The following is a 20,132-nucleotide window of genomic DNA, read 5'->3' as shown; positions in this document are numbered from 1 at the left end:
CCCAATTTGTTTGAAAGTTGAAAAATAAGTATTTATTCAGCATTGTTATGTGTTGGTCAGTATATAGTGTTGTGTCTGGTCAAGATATAGTGTAGAGTCTGGTCAAAATATAGTGTTGAGTCTGTTCAGGATTTAGTGTTGTGTAAGGTCAGTATATAGTCTAGTGTATGGTCAGCATACAGCGTTGTGTCTGGTCAGGATATAGTGTTTGGTATGGTCAGTATATAGTGAAGTGTCTGGTCAACATACAGTGTTGTGTTAAGTCTGGTCAGGATTTAGTGTTGTGACTGGTCAAGATATAGTGTAGAGTCTGATTAGGATAAAGTGTAATGTCTGGTCAGGATATAGTGTTGTGTCTGGTCGAGATATAGTGTAAAGTCTGGTAAGTATTTAGTGTTGTGTATGGTCAGTATATAGTCTAGTGTCTGGTCAGCATACAGTGAAGTGTCTGGTCAAGATATAGTGTAGAGTCTGGTTAAGAAATAAGTGTAGTGCCTAGTCAGGATATTTTTTCAGGTCTGGTGTGACATAGTGTTTAGTCCTGTCAGCATATAATGTTAAGTCTGGTGATGATATAGTGTTAGGTCTGGCAGGGATATAGTGTTGAGTCTTGTCGAGATATAGTGTTGAGTCTGGATAGAATATAGTGTTGAGTCTGGTTAGGATAAAGCTTTGAGTCTAGTCAGCAAACAGTGTCAAGTCTGGTCTGGGATATAGTGTTGGGTCTGGCCAGGATATAGAATAGTGCCTGGTCAGCATACAGTGTCAAGTCTGGTCGTGACATATAGTGTTCAGTCCTGTCAGCATTTAAAGTGAGTTTGGTAAAGATATAGTGTCAGGTCTGGTAGGGATATATAGAGGGTGTGGTCATGTTATAGTGGTGTGTCTTGTCAAATCTAGAAATGAGTCTGGTCAAATATACAGTGTTGTTTAGAAAGGATATAGAGTTGAGTTTGGTCAGAATATATTGATATATTGTTGTGTCTTGTCAGGATATATTGTTGTGTATGGTAAGGGTATGATGTTAGGTGTGGTCAGCATACAGTGTCACGTCTGGTCGGGATGTACTGTTGTTTATGGTCAGTATATAGTGTTGAGTCTGGTCAGGATATAGTGTTGTGACTGGTCAAGATATAGTGTTGAGTCTGATTAGGATAAAGTGTTGTGTATGGTCAGTATATAGTGTAGAGTCCGGTCACGATATAGTGTAAAGTCTGATCAGGATATAGTGTTGTGTATGATCAGTATATAGTGTAATGTCTGGTCAGCATACAGTGTTGAGTCTGGTCAGGATATAGTGTTGTGTCTGGTCAGAATATAGTGTAGAGTCTGGTCAAGATAAAGTGAAGTGTCTGGACAGGATTCAGTGTTGGGTCTGGCCAGGATACATTGTTGAATGTGGTCAGGATATAGTGCTGGGTGTTGTCAGCATAAAGTTTTGAGTCTCGTCAGCATATAATGTAAGTCAACAATGCTGAGTCTAATATGTCTTAACACTTACCTTATGCATATCCTCATCAACAAAGACCTTGAAATTACGACAGTTATAACAATCTAGTGATTCGGCACCACGGCAACCACCCAAACATTGATTACTGCATGGAAAACATTGATACTGGTATGAATATGTATACTCAGGACATTCCTTTAAACAAATGGGATATATGTCGGTGTATTTGTAATATCTGCATCTAGGACAATATGCATACCCTGGTCCATTACATTCTAAACATAGATGGTCACATTGTTGACATACCTGAAAATTGATGGAATTTCAATCATGATCAAACAAAAACAATGTTAAGATTGGAACATTTATATAATATAGTTGACCAACATTATATGATAACACCATCAAAATAACAATCAGTTTCCAATACAATCTTTGATAAAGCCATTCCTCTACCTTGATTTAAATCATTTTTCCTACTGGTTGATAAAAAAACTATACTAGCGATTAGATGAAAAGTATTCTATATGTCAACACTTCCCATTTATTATGCCAACATTTTGTTACTTTCAGTCTATCAAAGATATCTGGAAAGCGTGGGTTGAACATCATGTGGGCATCATCATCTTTCAGATCATCTTAAAGGTTCTCAAATTTCTAATGGGTACAAAGAGCAAATGGCCTAGCAGAATAGTTGTAAACAATCATGGTCCATGCTTAGTACCAGGTGTCACATGGTGCAGTATATACATGACTCGAACCTTCATCATACAGAGTGAGCAAAATAGCCAGTTACACATTTTCTACCCTATTTATTTCATATCATTTCTATAACATGATAAACATATTGGTTCCTGTTTTATAGGTACAGGTAAATGAAAGTAGAACAATTTGCACTGACCTGAATACATGATGGTATATATTAAAATATAGTATTTCTTAACACACAAATGCAATGGCAAAATTTGGCTCTACAAAAATGCGTTATATAAGTTCCCTGTATACTTTTATTCAATGTTTATATATTCAAACCCTTAGCGGTCACAGGTAAGACAAGAAATCAGAGTGTTAAACCAATGGGTCGTGTACATATACACCCAAAGGGTCTCTTACCCAAAATAAAATATTCTTTATTTCTACATTATAAAAATTAAAATAAATTTACCCAATTCGAACAACACTACTTTTGCAATTATTTTTTGGGCTATTTTTAAATTTACCCTTAGCAATTGAAATTTTATCATAACCCTTCATGCAGACATCCCTTTTGGGGTTTTATGTTACACTAAAATACATATTACAAAAAATTTTTATAAAATTTAAAACGTCATTTACAACATTTTTTGTTTAACATTATTTATCCCATATTTGATACAATTAGAGTTGAAAAGCTTTTAATTCAAATCTTAAAGGGCGGCGGCCGGAGTCAAACTGGGAAATCAAAGGGAAATTGTTGGCCCCCCTTATTTAAAAACCCCCGCCGGGGGCCCAACCTTTTTTTTTCTGTAAGCGAGACTTTTACACTCATTGCTTGGTACGGGTTTGTTTTTAAAAGAATGATTCTAAAATTGTTTCAATAATTTAAAAGCATCCACACAGGGGTTAAATGGGAAATAAAGCATAAAAAAGGGCTACGGGTTTTTTGATAGTTTTCCCAGTTAAAATGTTAAAAATTCCCTTTCCCCTGTTTTTTAACCTCAACCACTAACAGATTTTAAATAAATAGTTTGCTTTACAAGTATCGTTTTTTCCAGAAATTTTAAAAAAAGTAAAGTTTACCCATTCATAAGAAAAAAATTTATTTTAGACAAGGGGAAATTTTAAAACCCGTCAGTTTTTTACCTGAAGTCAAAGGGTTTTTTAGAGACCCCTTTTATGAAAAATTTGATTACTTTTGATAACTTTTTTAATCCCTTTCTAGTTTTTTAACCTTTTAGGGTTCAAACAGCTTTTTTAAAAATTTTTGAAGACGGGGTACTTTTTGGGAAAAAAAACCAGTTCGCAGCTACCCAAGGAATCCCCAAAACCTTCGACTGCTGCCTTTTTTTTTTATTTTTTAAAATAAAATTTAGGGTATGGAACAACACTAAATCTTTTTAAAATTATCTGTCAAAGGAAAAATTTGTAAAATGGGAATATATTTAGGTTTACAAAACAAAATTTAAAGGCCCCCACAAGCCAAATTTGGGCCCGATTTTTTTTAATTTTTTAAAACGACATTTTTTTTCATAAAAAAAGAAACGTATAAAGCGAAAACACTATTTTTACTCAAGCACTTGTAAAACAGACAAATTAGCATTTTGAAAAGAATTTTAATTTTGATAACTTTTTTCAAAAAAATCAAATAAAGGCTAACCCTGAAAGTTCCGGCAAAGCCCGGAAAACCCAAGAGAAAAAATTTAAAAAATTCAAAAATAAGAAAACTTTGGATGTAAAGAAAGCGTTTGTGTTAACTAGATTTTAGTTAAATTTTTAATTCACAGTGTAAACATAGTAAAAGCCCTAAAAAACTGAAGACAAAAGAGAATTGAAAAATTTTAAATTAAGAAACCCAAATATCTATTTTTTGTCAGTCAAATTTCAATTTTCCCTTTTTTGGCATTTACAAGAACAAACACAAAAAAATAAAAAAAATCGGGAAAGAGTTTTTAGATTTTTTATGAGTTTTTAACAGAAAGATCAACTATTTGAAAAGTCCCCTTTATTTTTTTTGAAATTTAGGAGATTAATAGCAAGTTTTTAAAAAAAAAAACAAATATATTCCCTGTTTTTTTAAGATTTTACTTCATCTAAACATTCCAATTAATTGGGAACACAATTTTTGAACAGATTGGTAAAACTTTCCGGATGCCCTCCCAAAAAACTTTGGGAAATCACTTCCAATAATTTTGACAAATCATTTTTTTAAACCTTTTAGATCATTGAAAAATCAGGGCAAGGGAAACGTCCTTACTTCAAATATAAATAACCATTACAAAAAAAAAAACCCAAAATTTTGGCAGCGACAGCGGATTTTTAAAAAAAAGACTTTTTTTTATTTGTTTTTTCCCCGTTTTTGCTAATTATTTTTAAGACTGTTTTTGTGTGTTTTTAATTTGGAAGATTTTTTTTTTTTTTATGTGCATGTTTTTGGTGTTTTTTTGTATAGTTTATTCTTTTTTTTATGTGCATTAATTTTTTTATACTTGTAAACAATTTTGGAATTTTTTGTCGGGGTGATTTTCTTTAAAATTTTTTTAATCTTGTCATTTTTTCGAGCCCAACCATTTTTTTATTTTTTTTATAATAATTCTTTTTTTAAAATTGGTTTTGTCTACATTTTTTGGGGATGTAGCTGAGTTCCTCGCAAAGTTCGTTTTTTTAAAAATTGATTTTGATTTTAACCCTTTTAGTATGAAAATTTTGGATTTTTTTTTTTGTCAATTTATTACCCTTATTTTTGTATTACGAAAAGCTAGTACATTTGCTGTTGTCTACTCTATTTGTTAATGCAATGCTATTTGTCTTATTCTATCATAACCATTTTCGTCATTTATCATATCTTAAACATGTGTTTTATTTTATAGAAGTCGGTGTAAAAAGCTCATCAGAGCTTATGTTTATTGTTGATGTATCCGACGTGTAAATAAAATTTACTTGACTTGACTGACACAAAAGAACTATCATAAATAAGACAATAAACTAAATCATTAATTAAAATTCATGTTACTAGTGTCAGATACAATTAATAACAATAACACAACTTTGACAAATTGAGAAAACACAAATTTTATTGTAGTTTACCCAAGCTTTTCAGATTCTAACTTAAAGACTAAGTTTTTAAGTTTAGTTCGTTCTGCAAATTAAAGGAAAGAGAGAAAATGGAACATTTGTTTAAATCGCTATATAATACATACCCTTTTTTTATTAAGTGGATGGTCTACATCAGATCTGTATTGCTTTTCGTAGTATCCTCGAGGACAGTATTCTTGATCTCGAGGTAGACACCGAACAGTGTCATTCTCCAGAGTTTTATTCACAGCCAACACACATGTATTGCATCCTCCTAGTTTTACAGCTGACGAAGGTCCAGTACATCTACAAAAAAGAAATAAATTATTTTTCCATTTTTTTGTTGATGATTAGTGCTAAATATTTTTAATTACTCCCATTTTAAAGTTCAAGAAACCCAAATTTAAAGTTCAGGAAACCCTAGTGTAAAGTTCAGGAAACCAAAGTGTAAAGTTCAGGAAACCCATGTGTAAAGTTTATTAAACCCTTGTGTAAAGCTCAAGAAACCCAAGTGTAAAATTCCGGAAACCTAGTGTTAAGTTCAGGAAACCCTAGTGTAAAGTTTAGGAAACCATGTGTAAAATTCAGGAAACCCTTAGCGTAAAGTTAAGGAAACCCTCGTGTAAAGTTAAGGAAACCTTAGTGTTAAGTTCAGGAAACCCTAGTGTAAAGTTCAGGAAACCCATATGTGTAAAGTTCAGGAAACCCTTATGTGTAAAGTTAAGGAAACCCTAGTGTAAAGTTCAGGAAACCATAGTGTAAAATTATGGAAACCCTAGTGTAAAGTTCAGGAAACCCTTAAGTGTAAAATTCAGGAAACCCTAGTGTAAAGTTCAGGAAACCCTAGTGGAAAGTTATGGAAACCCTAGTGTAAAGTTCTAGAAACCCTTAAGTGTAAAGTTCAGCATCAGACAATAAGAAAACTACCACGAGAATAGTTCACTCTTTCAGAATTTGGATTGACAATCTACATGATTAACTACATGAATTCAAAGCACAAAGTAAGATATATGCTCCAATTAAAGTAGGAAATTTGATAACAAGCAGGGGCATTTCCACTTAGTCAGCTTGTTGTAGTAACTTAAACAGCAGCATATCTATCCGACTTATTAAAGGGATTTTACTCACTACAGTTTTGCAATCGGAACATCCTCGGCTATCACTCATAATAACCTCAAAAACAATACGGTGTGAAGTAGTTCTACCACATGATTTCAGATGTTACATGGACTGTTATCGTTGATAATGTAAAACAAATGTATATATTTGACATGCAAAGAAAAATAAAGTTTGTTTCGGTACAATTAATTTAATGAAAACCATTTTGTATTTGAATACACCCACTGATGTTCAATTATCAACAAATCTGACTGAATGTCTATGGAAGGGTATTAACGCAAAAATTACATCTTGCTTTCTTACGTTACATGTGCTTTCTAACTTGTAATCTTGCATTCTGACTTGTACATCTTGCATTCTGAATTTTACATGTTGCAATCTTACTCCCACTAATGCTTTCTGCTGTGTGCGTCTTGCTTAATTGAATGTTGTGTAGTACTAACGGACCTTGGTTTGAGATAGGTTGAGTACGTGTGTATATGTTTCATAGTCTCTGATTGGTCGTTACTCCTGGCGGTGAAGGGCCGCAAGGAGTTCTGGGAGATTTCTATATATTGGTACATCACAGTCAGATTCCCAGACATATAGCTAGGTAAGTCCTTACTTATCTTAATAAAAGTTCTACAACGGTGGCAGCGGTAATTTGAGTACCAGTTTTGCCAGTACAAATAGCTACCTGCAAAACAGCAGATTTTAGGTGAATTAATTTTTTGTTACCTAAAATAATCGAACCGTGTCTGTTAACAGGTGTTATTGGTCTCAAGACAATTGCATTAATTTCATAGGGCACTTTTACGTGTAAATTTCGGGTAATTGAGTTTATTACTCGAATTTGGCTGGTTTTATTTCGCGCATACACCACAGGATATAGCCTACCGGTGTGGAGTGTGAAATTTGTATTCAATTGAATTGAACGTTAATTTAATAGAATAAATTTATTTAATTTTGTAATTGATACATTTTGCTGTTGTTTTCTTGTATTTTACCCGCTTAATTTTAATTATTGAACCATGTCACAGCAAAATGACTCAATATCCATGCATGACTCTGCATCAAATTAAGATGAGCCCGCTGCAGGGTCACATAGACCAATTTCAGGTGAGGGTTCGTCCTATGGGGATCTATACCTTAATATGAGGCCTCCCCGAAGGGATGTTGACAATGATTTCTCTCCTGAGAGGGAACAAAATCTTAGGCTTCGGCTAGAGGACCAGTATACCCCACGGGTTGTCATGGTGAGGCCGAAATTAGTAATCCATCAAACATGAGGGGGTATGGGTCTGAGCATGAACGATGTCGGCCCAGCTTGTTAATGAATACTTTGAAATTAATACCAATGCATCTGACATTTGATGGGACAGGCTCCTGGAAAGCTTTTTCAATTTGAAGTTTAACAGGTTTGCCGAGGCCTCTAATTGGTCGGAGGAAGAGAAGTTAGATGGTCTTTGCTGGTGTTTGACAGGGAAGGCCATGGAGTACTTTGTCATTCTGAATGACACAAAAGAGGTAGACTCATATTTGAGTCTATGCTTAATGCTGGAAGCGCGGTATGAGCAACATGATTCACCTGCTGCGTTTCAAGCACAGTTCCAACAGGCTTGTCAAAATCCTGAGGAGTCGTTGGAAGATAATGGAGGACGGCTGTTGATATTGGCAGTGAAAGCATTTAAGAACCTGCCAGTGTCATTTATTAGCAAGCAGGTCATCAGTCGTTTCTGCCAAGGGCTGCTTGACATCATGTGTGTATGCAGTACCCGTCTAGTTTTCAATGGGCAATACAAATTGTTAGAAAGTACCAACAGGTGTACAAGGCAATACATGGTAAGGCAAGGAAAGATACTAGGCGGCGCGACGATGAAAATCGCGGTGCTTTTGCGGTCAAAGCTGAATAGGTTAGCTCAATTTCCACCCCGGACAACCGTATGGTTATGAAAGCAATTCAGCATTTGGAGCAAAAGTTTGTTTGAAAAGGCCATAAGTTTGGTGCATCAAAAGAAAGGGCCAAAATATAAGGCTTATAAAGGGCCGTATAAGTCAATTGTGGAAAGGAGGGGCATTTTTAGGAGAAATTGTCCGGATTTAGGGTTGCGAAGGACCATTTAAACGCCAAGGGGTCGGTTCAGGCAGTGGATTCCCGCCCTAAAAAAGTTCCCACTTGCGAAAGAAATTGCCCACTGCAATAAAAGGGATAACAGCCCAGGTGATAAGGGGACAGAATCTAATCTTGAGCAAATCGTAGTCAGGTTAAGTCTGTTTTCCAAATTTACAATGGGTGTGCAGGTTGGTGATCAACCAGTGAGGGAAATTGTCGACACTGCAGCTCAGGTTACCATTATCTCGATAAGGTATATAATTCCTTTAAGCATAAGCCCATGAAAATTAAGGATGTAAAACTCCTAACTGCGGGGAGGAAATTATCTACGGGTGGCTGCATTGTTGGGCCAGTAAGGTTGAAAATTGGGTCAAAATGGTACACAGATAAATATATAGTTGCGCTTATTGAACAACAAACGTTGTTAGGTTTTGATGTCCTCTGTGATAAAGGCCAATCTGTGTTAGAAATTGAGAGGGGTGTGATAGTTTTTGATGGTATGCACATAACGCTTGATGTTAATTCCTTAGTCGGGTAACCCTCGGTGGCAAGAGTTACTGTGGCTAAACGATTGGTTATTCCACCTCATTCCGTGGCCGAAATTAAGTGTAAAATGAACACTGAGTTACCTGATAATGTCGTTGAACCCTTGGAGTAGTCAAAGTGTGGACCCCAAGGGTGATCAAGGAGGGGTTCACAGGCCCAATTGTTTGTGTAGTGAACCCTACTGATAAATATAAGTTGATTTCTTAGGGATATGATATTGGCTGAGCCTACTTCGTATCTGAAATCATTGAGGTAGGGGAGGGTGAAGAGGAAGAGTATTTTGTTCAGGAATTAGGGCTAGCAAGGGAAAGCATTAGCCCAAGGCAGATAGTGTGGTTCTGCCACAACACCTACAACAAGTTTACTTAGACTCGTGTAGGCATTGGGTTTACTTTTATATCTTTCTACATGATCATTTTGGTATATTACTTATTTAACTTTTTATAACCATAACAACTGTTAGAATTTCGCTTGGCGGGGATTTATTTTACTTACACTGTCTCGTTAATAGGAACATGGTGGGGCTAAGAGCGAGGTTTAGTGCAACCGGTTAAAACTCCCCAGCAGTATTTATTCTGCTGACAGTTCCAAGGCGGCGCCCCTCTATGTTCCTAAGATGTATTTCGTTGTTGTTTCATACTGTTTTGGTGACACTTTTGTGTCCCTTGTTGTTTTCTCGTCTACAGTTAGTATCTTTCTCTTTACTCCTAGTTTTTATTTATTTTACTTATTCCCCCTTTACCGGGTCTCATGTCCCCTTCCCCTATGTCCTTTGACTTTATGGGCCTATAATTCAATACATTATTTGTTTTCTTTTAGTTCCTTATCAGTTACTTATTATTCATTCCTATGTATGATTTAAGTGGTTGGCCTGCCCGTGCTCTGCCTTGTGCCCTGTCCTGTTTTTGTTTGGGGTCCTCCTGTGCTCTTTGCCACTGGCTCTTGTTACTGGCTAGGTGGGGATTGCGTTCATTGGAAGCCGTCTTTCCTTTTTGATCTTGTTTATTATATTTGATGAAGGCAAAAGTTTCCAAGAACATTTAGAAAACTTGAGAGAGGCCTAGCAACGATTACATGCCTGTGATCTTAAGCTGAAACCTAAGAAATCTTTTTTTTCAAATGGAAATTGAATTACTTGGCAGAAAAGTCAGTTGCAATAGTTTGGCAATCTCTGAGGCTGACATTGATGTACATTGTAGTCCAGAAATTGCCAGTACCAACATGTGCAAAACATGTTGAACGGTTTACTGGGCTGGTTAATTACCATAGAGGTTTCATAAAAACTTTTCAAAGTTAGCTGAACCTCTTTATGCAGTGACTGAAAAAAAATTTGTGTAGCATGATGAGCAATGAAAAGGTTTGGAAGCTTTAAATGAGGCTCTGGTTAAACCACCAATACCCACTTTACCAACTCTGAAAGATGAGTTTATGTTAGATGTCGATAAATCTAATAATTCGATTGGGGCCGAGTTGCTCCACGTTCATGAGGGCCAGGAAAAGGTCATTGCGTATGGAACTTATGCTCTGACTAAAGAGCAGAGAAACTATTGTTTGACAAGGAAGGAACTGCTAGCTGTAGTAAGATTTGCAAGGCAGTTCAGACATTTTTTGTTGGGAAGACCATTTTTTTGGTACGGATATTAGAATGAAGACAGATCCAAATATTCAACGTACGGAGGAGCATTTAGAAGAAGATAGATTGCTATGTGTTGGGGAGACAGACATAGAGATAGAGTCTGTTTCATCTGAAGGTGCAGAGAAACTCTTAGGAGCTAGCCCATCTAAATAGACCCAGTTGAGGAAGCCAATAAACCCCGTGCGTCCTCTTATTCGGGAGAAAGCTGAGCCCAGTAGCGCTAAGAGAGTAGCTGAAAGGGTAAAGAGGCCCACAGCCACAGAGCCAAAAAAACAAGAATAAAGATCAACAAGGCGAAGGCAATGTTCACAGGACGCACCCCCCCCCCCGACACACCCAAGTAGGGCACCCAGAAGGCACTAAACCAAAACCTGGAGTGGACATATGGGCGGTGAAAAGAGAGGGACATGTAATGTGTGAAATAATATAAACTAAAACGGGTTCATTTTGGAATTAATGAGATTAGGGTTGTAAGGGTGAAAAGGGGAAGGGGTCCAAAAATGGGAGGAAGTGAGAATATACCTACCGTAAACGACAAGGCAGACATCACAAAACGTGTAAACATTCAAAAACAAGTAACAACACAGATATGAAAACACGTAAAGGAACACAGAAAGGTATCGCCTTGGAACGGTCAGTGGTAGTTAAACCACTGGGGAGTTTAAACCGGTATAAGGCGCGCCAAACCTCACTCCTAGCCCCAATATGTTCCTGAATGACACGAAAGTGTTAATAAAATTAATCCCCGCCAAGTGAAATTCTAACAATGATCATGTTAACATTAGACGAAATAAATAAAACACATAAAAATGTGTAAATACGTAGAAAAAGGTACAGCCTAATGACCATTACCAAAGTACTCGATGCCTTAAAGGAATGCAGAGCAACAAGAAAATCACCAACAAGGTCCCGACGAAGCAAGACAGAAGACGGACATTAAGACAATTCAGTACCAAAGGGCTTTAAGAACTGTCCATTATAGAGTCTCCCGCTAAGTCCGTCAGATGTAATTAAAAGAGGAAAGCGTAGCGTCCAACTGTAAAAATGTTGAACACCAAGCATGCGGTATGCCATAAAATAATTGGGTCATACTTCTTTTAATAAACCGTTTGATAATTTTAGTGAAGACGGCAGAAAAATTACTATGACCCATGATCTTACAAAGTTTGTAAAGCACATCTTCATAGAAGTCAACATCATGTCGAAGCTTATGGCTTGAGGGGTCAATTTCATGGGACCGGGTCTCATTGTAGACGCCAAGGAGTTGCAGATTGTTCCGGAAGTAGGGAAGGTTCAGCGAAAAAGCCCAAGTTGATTTTGGTTCGGTCCATGCGATGTCCAGTAAGACGGTGTGGGGCAGATGTGAGCAGGAAACATGCCCTCATGTTTCATGTTCCTGGGATATTTAATCCTATTTTGTCAAGAGATTCAATTTCGCAAAGAAGATTGACTGCTTTAATGTAGTGTACCAGATGGCTTCTGGGAGTTCACAAGGGTCTTGAGGACCTTGTGAAGTTACCCGAGTCCTTGTCTCCTGTAGTATCCAGGGAACAGGAACCTGATGAAGGCACAGAACAAGCCATGGTAGAATTGTGTAAGGTTTTAGGGGAAGAAACCCTAGAATACATAACTCTTAGGCCGAGAGGTTATGGTGTTATGGTTCTGGTGCATTGGCGTTTCATGTTGGTTTTAGTATCAATGCTAGAACAACACCAACAGGAAGATCTCCAGCAACTCTATGAGCTATCGGAGAAGGATAAAGAGCAGTTTCCAAGGCTCCCGGAAGCATTTGACAGTCATTGTCAATTGGACAGAACCATGAAGGAATGGGAGTACAATCAGAATCTCTGAAAGAGATCAACAGCTGCAGTCCACTTGAGGAACATCTTGAGGATGTAGTTGCGTCATTTTGTGACCCGGAGACCTACCCGACTCCTAGAAGCATAAGGAGATGATCTACCCAAGGGGTTATTCCCGTGATGGGTATCCACCCAAAGAAGTCAATAGACGAGAAGGGTTTCTCTAAATTGCAGTCTCTCCTCGAGTTGCCAGAAGTAGTGGGACTCGGAGAAATTTGTCTGGATAGGAAGGCACCAGCAGTCAAGTGGGCAGAGCAGATGTCAAAAATTTAAATGTTTCATTGGTATAGAACCTTGAATCCTCAATATGTGGTTACTGGTAATTTAGACCGCTTAATCACTGACACAAGGGAGGGGGTATCGTACCCTTTAATGCTTTTTGAACGGGCAAGTAGTTGCAATACTAGTACTGGTTAGAACCAGGAAAGTCGTCTCAGAAATAAGAGCCTGGTTGGCTAGGTCGTCAGCGTGGACCAACACCTTCAAATATGACGGGGAGGATTGTAGTACTCACGGACCTTGGTACGAAATAAGTTGAGTACATGAGTATAAGTTTCGTAGCCTCTGATTGGTCGTTACTCCTGGCGGCGGAGGGCCGCAAGGGATTCTGTTGGATTCCTTTCGAAGCAGCCATTGGTGCTACAAACAACATTGACTAGGTGAAACTAATCCGTTCCAACAACCGTACATCACAGTCAGATTCCCAGACATATAGCTAGGTAAGTCCCTTACTTATCTTAATAAAGGTTCTACAGTTGATATCATTATTTAACGATCAATTATTATTCATTTGTTGATCTGGTATATTAATTCAATAACTTAACCTACAACTGTTTGTATTTGGGTCAATTTACTCAGCTTGAATGGCGAATGTCATAAGGAAGAATGACGCATAGCCGAAACTCGAATGCAGCAAGCATAATACGATGCGACATCTGGAGTAATAATATGTGACACCCAAATTATGCTAACAGGTGGCGCTACAGTTATATTCTCGGTAAAGTCCGTATTGCGGTTCGGATTCAGTTTACCAAGTTTCGTCCCTTTGTTTTAAAATTTCCGTTTCCATTATTGAGCAAATAAGGTAAATATATATACAAATCGATTTAACCAATTTTTGTATTTATTACTGAAACTGTGTGTGTCAAATTGTGTTTCAAGCTGACAATGACAAGTTGCACATTTCCAAATCAATGATTTAAGAATCATTTTTTATCAACAAAAAAAAAAATAAAATAGAACAGTTGTTCAAAGTGCTATGGTATGGAAGGTGATCAATTTTCCGGATATTCGTTTATTTTCGGTAATTTCCGTATGTTTCCGTACATGTTTCCGAACTTTCGACCTCTGTCGTAAAAAAGAGTGTAGTTTGCAACCTGCCTTGTTGTATTGCACACAGTGTATGCTTCCATGTATTATTTATACATGTATAATCGATTAACATAGGTTTCCTATTTTTGTACACATTTAATGTAGACAGTTTGCGATCATTATAATTTAACTGAACTGATTTGAGCATCAAACATATAACTTTAACGTAGACAAATTTGAAGCTAGTCAAATAACGAACGATTCATGAAATTTAAAGCAAAATGTGCAAGTCATAATGCAAGATGTGTAAGCCACAAATGCATTGTGTGCATGTCAAAATGCAAAATGTAAAAATCCAAGATGTACAATTCAAAAAGCACAATGTAACGTAAGAAGGCAAGATGTAATTTTTCCGTTAATACCCTTCCATAAATGTCATCTGGTTGGCATTTTTGTACTTTCAGTTTCTTCTACCATAATAGTAAGTATATAAATAATGTACTGTTTACTTAAATATCTATGTGGCGGACTTTTATTTGATATATTGGAAATAAAACATGTCAGTTTCTCCCAGCATTAAATTACTATTTGTTTACATATTTAGTTTCTTTGCGTACGGGCCGAAAAGTTGCGATTGACAGTATTAAAGCAGAACACTAGATGTTTGCAGAAATCATGATCACAAAGTAGAAAAATATTGGCTTTTTTCCCCTGATTCTTGTATTTATTATTATTTATCATATATAAATCGGTGTAAATAGATGAATTTGAATTTTTAACGTTAAAATGTGAGCTTTGAGTATTTAATTATTAAACACTATGTCTGGTATATACTGAATACGGTATTAATTGTGGTCTTTCAATAATTCATTTAGTCTCAATCTAAACAAAGAACGATTCTTGTGACTTTTGATACTTCTATTAAATAAAAGCAACAAGATTAAAAGGATGATTACCCCTTGTCACACGATGGATCGCACTGGCGACATATCCGGTTCTCATCAGGGTATATGTATAGTTGTCCGACAGGTAACGGACATTCTGTCATGCATTCAAATGTGTTGTTCTGCCCAAGAACTTTTACTTTCTTACAGTCAAAGCATCGATCGGGATCCTGAAACAACAACATAACCTTATGGAGTATTCAACTACCATTACGTTTAGTTCACACTTTTCGACTTAGTTCTATACTTACATGTCTGTGAAAAGATACGGAAAAAATATTTAAGAAAACGTTAAACAGCTCTACAATTCAATTTCAGTATTTAACCCTTTCCCCCATGAGCATATTGTGAAAAATGGCCATTTTCACTGAAAAGCCTCCTCTTACAAGTTCAAACTGCTATGAAACTATGAAAAATGCTTCAATACTAATCAAACTTGGCACAAATGTTGACTGGACCATTGCCTTTGTAACGACATGCTCAGTCTTAAATTTCCTGTTACCATGGCAACGAGGGGACATCTCAAAATTGCCAAAAATCACTTTTTTGCCTCGATTTTTTCCATCAAAATTTATTTCAAAGTGCTGCAACTTCTCAAGGGATTGAGATAGAGTCAAAGGCTTTTCAGCGTTGGTTACACGTTACCTTATGATCAACCTGGGGTCATTTTAAGCCTCTCACAAGTCCAAAATTTTCTTGGCGATGAGGGGGACTCCGCCCCCCTTCAAACCCCCCAAACAGAAGGGGGCACATCCCCCTTCTGGCAACCCCCTGATGTATTATTTGGATGGGGGACGGCGCCGAAAAAATGGTCACTTTTTTTAACAACATTTCTCAAACGAAAAACAGTGTTTGGGGTCTAAATAGGACATTTTTTCACTGTTTGAGGCCTCAAAAAGGGGGGGGGGCAAAAAGCCGTCGAAACACGCTTATATAAGGGAAAAGGTTAACAAAAAATGATGAAAAACCTTGGAATCACCCAAAATCTAGTTTTTCCATGTTAACATGTGGTCTTTTACCTAATTTTGGTGAAAAATTGTTGTTTTGTAACATTTATATTTTTTTAGTTAACCCTTTCCCCCATGAGCATATTGTGAAAAATGGCCATTTTCACTGAAAAGCCTCCTCTTACAAGTTCAAACTGCTATGAAACTATGAAAAATGCTTCAATACTAATCAAACTTGGCACAAATGTTGACTGGACCATTGCCTTTGTAACGACATGCTCAGTCTTAAATTTCCTGTTACCATGGCAACGAGGGGACATCTCAAAATTGCCAAAAATCACTTTTTTGCCTCGATTTTTTCCATCAAAATTTATTTCAAAGTGCTGCAACTTCTCAAGGGATTGAGATAGAGTCAAAGGCTTTTCAGCGTTGGTTACACGTTACCTTATGATCAACCTGGGGTCATTTTAAGCCTCTCACAAGTCCAAAATTTTCTTGGCGATGAGGGGGACTCCGCCCCCCTTCAAACCCCCCAAACAGAAGGGGGCATATCCCCCTTCTGGCAACCCCTTGATGTATTATTTGGATGGGGGACGGCGCCGAAAAAATGGTCACTTTTTTTAACAACATTTCTCAAACGAAAAACAGTGTTTGGGGTCTAAATAGGACATTTTTTCACTGTTTGGGGCCTCAAAAAGGGGGGGGGCAAAAAGCCGTCGAAACACGCTTATATAAGGGAAAAGGTTAAACAACAATAGCCATCGCAATGTATAAAGCAATGCTCGACTTTTTCTTATTTTCTAAAGTGAAACCCATTGGAAGAAAAAATATATATCATAAGGAAGAATATTTCTTGAAAAAATATCATTTCTTGGACAAAATATAAATTTAATTTAATTTAATTTCTGACCTTGACAGCCAATATCATTTACAGATCAATTTCACACTAAATTAATCATCATATCAGTTTTTCATAACAGTTCTTTCGTTCAAGAAATTATAATAAGTGAAATAAAATACAATAGGGTCATTTCTTTTTCATTTTTCAATAGCTTGGTTCAGTCCAAAATAATTTTCAATTGTTCAATTATGAAACAAATCTATAAATTATTACAAAGCTTTGAGAATTTATAATTGATTTAACAAAAAGTGTTTTCAAAACAGAAATGCTCAATCTATTGCTCCAGCCCGCGACCACAGAAAACCAAAAGGGGTCAAACATTGCCTAAGACCAAAGCTTCTATTAAGTTTGAGGGCTAAGGCGCCTATTGGTTGAAAGTTATCGGTTGGAAACCATTTTGACATACTAGGTAAATGTGACCTTGACCTTTGACTCTGCAGCCACAAAATCAATATGTGTTTTCTACTGGCCAAGTTAATTATCCTGCGAAGTTTGAGGGCTGATAGATTGTTGGGAACCATTTTGACATACAAGGTGAATGTGACCTTGACTTTTGGCCTCTTTCCAAAATTAAAAGGGTCATCTATTGGCACCTGTGAAGTTGGATGCCCAATAGCCAAGTTGTCCAGTTATTGGTCATAAACCATTTAAACATACATACAAGGTGAATATGGCCTTGCCCTTTGACCCCTTCACCCAAACTTCAATAGGGGTCTTCTACTGGCTAAAGCCAATGCACTTTTGAAGTTTGAGGGCAAGGGCCCATGGGTTGACGAGTTATTGATTGAAAACTGTTTTGATATAAAGGTCAGTGTGACCTTGACCTTTGACCATAATATTAATCATTTACTTGGCCAGACAAATGCACCTGTTAAGTTTGAGGTCCAAGATCTTATGGGTTGTTGAGTTATTGGTTTGAAACAGTTTTTATATATGACCATTAAAATCAAAAGGGTTCATCTACTAGTCATGACCAATCCATTTGGCCAAATTGACAAATGGCCCAGGCGTTCCTAAATAATTGATCGTAAACAGTTTGGTCTACAAATACCCAAATTTCTTTGAAAGGGATGCATAATAATTTGATGATCAATGTCATTTAAAGATAAGTCGGTTTTGTCAAATGTGTTGTTTTTTAAAAGTATTTATCAAATCAAATCTGTAAATAAATGACAAAGTTGTGACTTTCAATAATATTTGACACTGACATTCAAGTTCAAAGGTCAAGGTCATATTAAATTATTAAACATTCATCATTAAGCTTTGAATTAAATTGTACAGGCAACAAACTTACCGGACCAGAGCAACCACCGGCACACTGGATATGACATTGTTTACATGTGTTATTTTCTGCCTGGTAAAGCATGGGTACATCATCACAGGTTGCCAAGCATGTATTATTTACAGCCATGCGTGCTGCTTTACACTTAAGGCATTTGTCTGGTCCTGGACCCCAGCATCCATGATCCGAGCACTCAGAATGACATTTAAGACCCATGGCATCTAAAAACATGAGCATTATCTAATTAGAAAGAGAGAAAATAATTCTACAAATATTTTACAATTAGAAAAATGTAATCAAATTAAGCTCTCTGTCTGTATGTTTGCATGGTAGCTACATGTATCAATTTTGATATTGCAGCATGCAATCTATAACTATTTTTCATGAAAAAATCGTTTATGAAAACAGACAAAAAGCCTTTAGATTAATATCCTTTCAGACCAATCGTATACAGAAGTTTAATGTTTTGATATACAATAGAATAGCTCAAAACAATTTTGTAACAAAAACCTGAAGTGTTTAGCAAAACCAAATGAGACTTAGGAGACAGATAGATAAATTTTGAAGGGAAGAAAGACATCAAAATTATGAAAACCGTCTAATTATTCAAATCATAGAAGTGCAACCTAGGTTGTATTTTTTTCATTTAGATAAAGCAGTGTTCTGACAATGATGGCAATGTATGTTCTAACAATGTATGTTCTGACAATCACAATGTATGTTCTGACAATGATAGCAATGCATGTTCTGACAACGAAAATGTATGTTCTGTCAATGATGACAATGTATGTTCTGACAATGACTATGATGACAATGTATGATCTGACTATGACAATGTATGATCTGACTATGACTATGATGATAATGTATGTTCTGACAATGACTTTGATTACACGACAACACAATTCAGAACATATATGGCACTGAAAGAGGAAGGATTATTTTAGCAAACCTTCGGTATTACAAACTTAAAGCAACACGAGGGGTCAAAACCACCGCACCTGCTAAATAGACTCAAGTAATTCGAACCCATTTAGTTGCCTTTTACAGCCATGGCAGGGATAAACAGTGGCTGATGTTCCCATGCCTCAACATTAAAGGCAATTCCTCGGCCACAAGGGAAAACACAAGGGATAATGTTAAACACAAGTGGTAATGATGACCACAAGTAATAATGACTTCAGTAAGTGGTAATGATCAACAGAAGTGGTAAGGATTTACAAAAGTCGTAATGATATTCATGGATGGTAATGATGAACACAAGAGGTTGATTGGTGATACACAAAAGTTGAAATGATAAAACATAAAAAAGAGTAAAGACAATTGGTCAAAATGACCTAGAATATGACCTCATCAATATGAGAGTAAAAGAAGAGGTATTTTTCTATAATTCAGTTTAGAAACAAAACGAAACAGAGCTATGCTTTCTGGCCACTACAGTAATATGATGATTGAATACAAAGATTTTGTTTTTGTTGTTTTTTAAGCTATATGTGACCTCTGGTTTAAATAAATGACAATGACCTTTCAGATTACGTCGACTGCTGCTCAAAAAGCAAAATATCAAATATGTCATGATGGATGCTTCTAAACAGGACATAAAAATGGTCGCGATGTTATACGAATCCTCTAAAAGAAACAAAAGAATGTTAGTACTAGTAAGAAATTAAAGAATGATGATGAAATTATCATTTTTCACTTAAATGGACACATCTTTAAAACAGAACATAATGCTAATGATGTGAAAAGGGGTGGGAAGACCAGCACACCTGGGAAATAATGAAATGATTAAACAGGTATTTAAAAGGCACAAAGGACTATGGAAAAAGTACAATGCTGACTTCTCGATGTGCCTGCATTGACTGACATCTATATACCAATCTTAGTCATACAAAAACATAATATGTTCCTTCCATTTTTAAAAAAAAAATCCAAACGCCAAATTTTGATCAAATTCGTTTCTCGATCAGAACTTTTCAAACATGTTTATATATAGACATCAAACAAGACATCACATAAAGAAGCTTCATTTAAGCACATTTAAAAACAAGAGCTGTCACAGGAGACAGCGAAGCTCGACTCATAAAATACTGGACGCAGTAAGGAGTAAATTGTAACATAAATTCCAAGATCAAGGGGAATATTTCTAGAAATAGTCATGCTAGAATTATGAACCTTGTAACACAACATGTGTGTAATGATAAGAAATATATATTTGAAGTTTGAAGTAGATACCTTGAAACGTAAAGAAGTTATAATATTTCTTAAAGAAAA

At 36.3% G+C, this 20,132-nt stretch overlaps 1 protein-coding gene across 1 annotated transcript; it reads right to left on the bottom strand.

The window, feature by feature from the left end:
* Window positions 1–1,276: 1,276 nt before the first annotated feature.
* On the bottom strand, window positions 1,277–18,414 carry LOC132752628 (epidermal growth factor receptor-like). Its single transcript, XM_060742967.1, has 4 exons — window positions 17,871–18,414; window positions 14,741–14,898; window positions 5,347–5,527; window positions 1,277–1,756 (listed from the first exon to the last, which is right to left on the bottom strand). Exons 1-4 carry the CDS (start codon window positions 18,093–18,095, stop codon window positions 1,481–1,483), a joined length of 840 nt encoding a protein of 279 aa, XP_060598950.1. The 5' UTR covers window positions 18,096–18,414; the 3' UTR covers window positions 1,277–1,480.
* Between the last annotated feature and the right edge of the window lie 1,718 nt (window positions 18,415–20,132).

Source organism: Ruditapes philippinarum, unplaced genomic scaffold (assembly GCF_026571515.1).
Source record: "Ruditapes philippinarum isolate M1 unplaced genomic scaffold, ASM2657151v2 ctg14273_1_1_1_1, whole genome shotgun sequence".
NCBI classification, from domain to species: Eukaryota; Metazoa; Mollusca; class Bivalvia; order Venerida; family Veneridae; genus Ruditapes; species Ruditapes philippinarum.
Note: the sequence above shows the minus strand (reverse complement) of the source record. Positions and strands in the feature narration are given on the sequence as shown.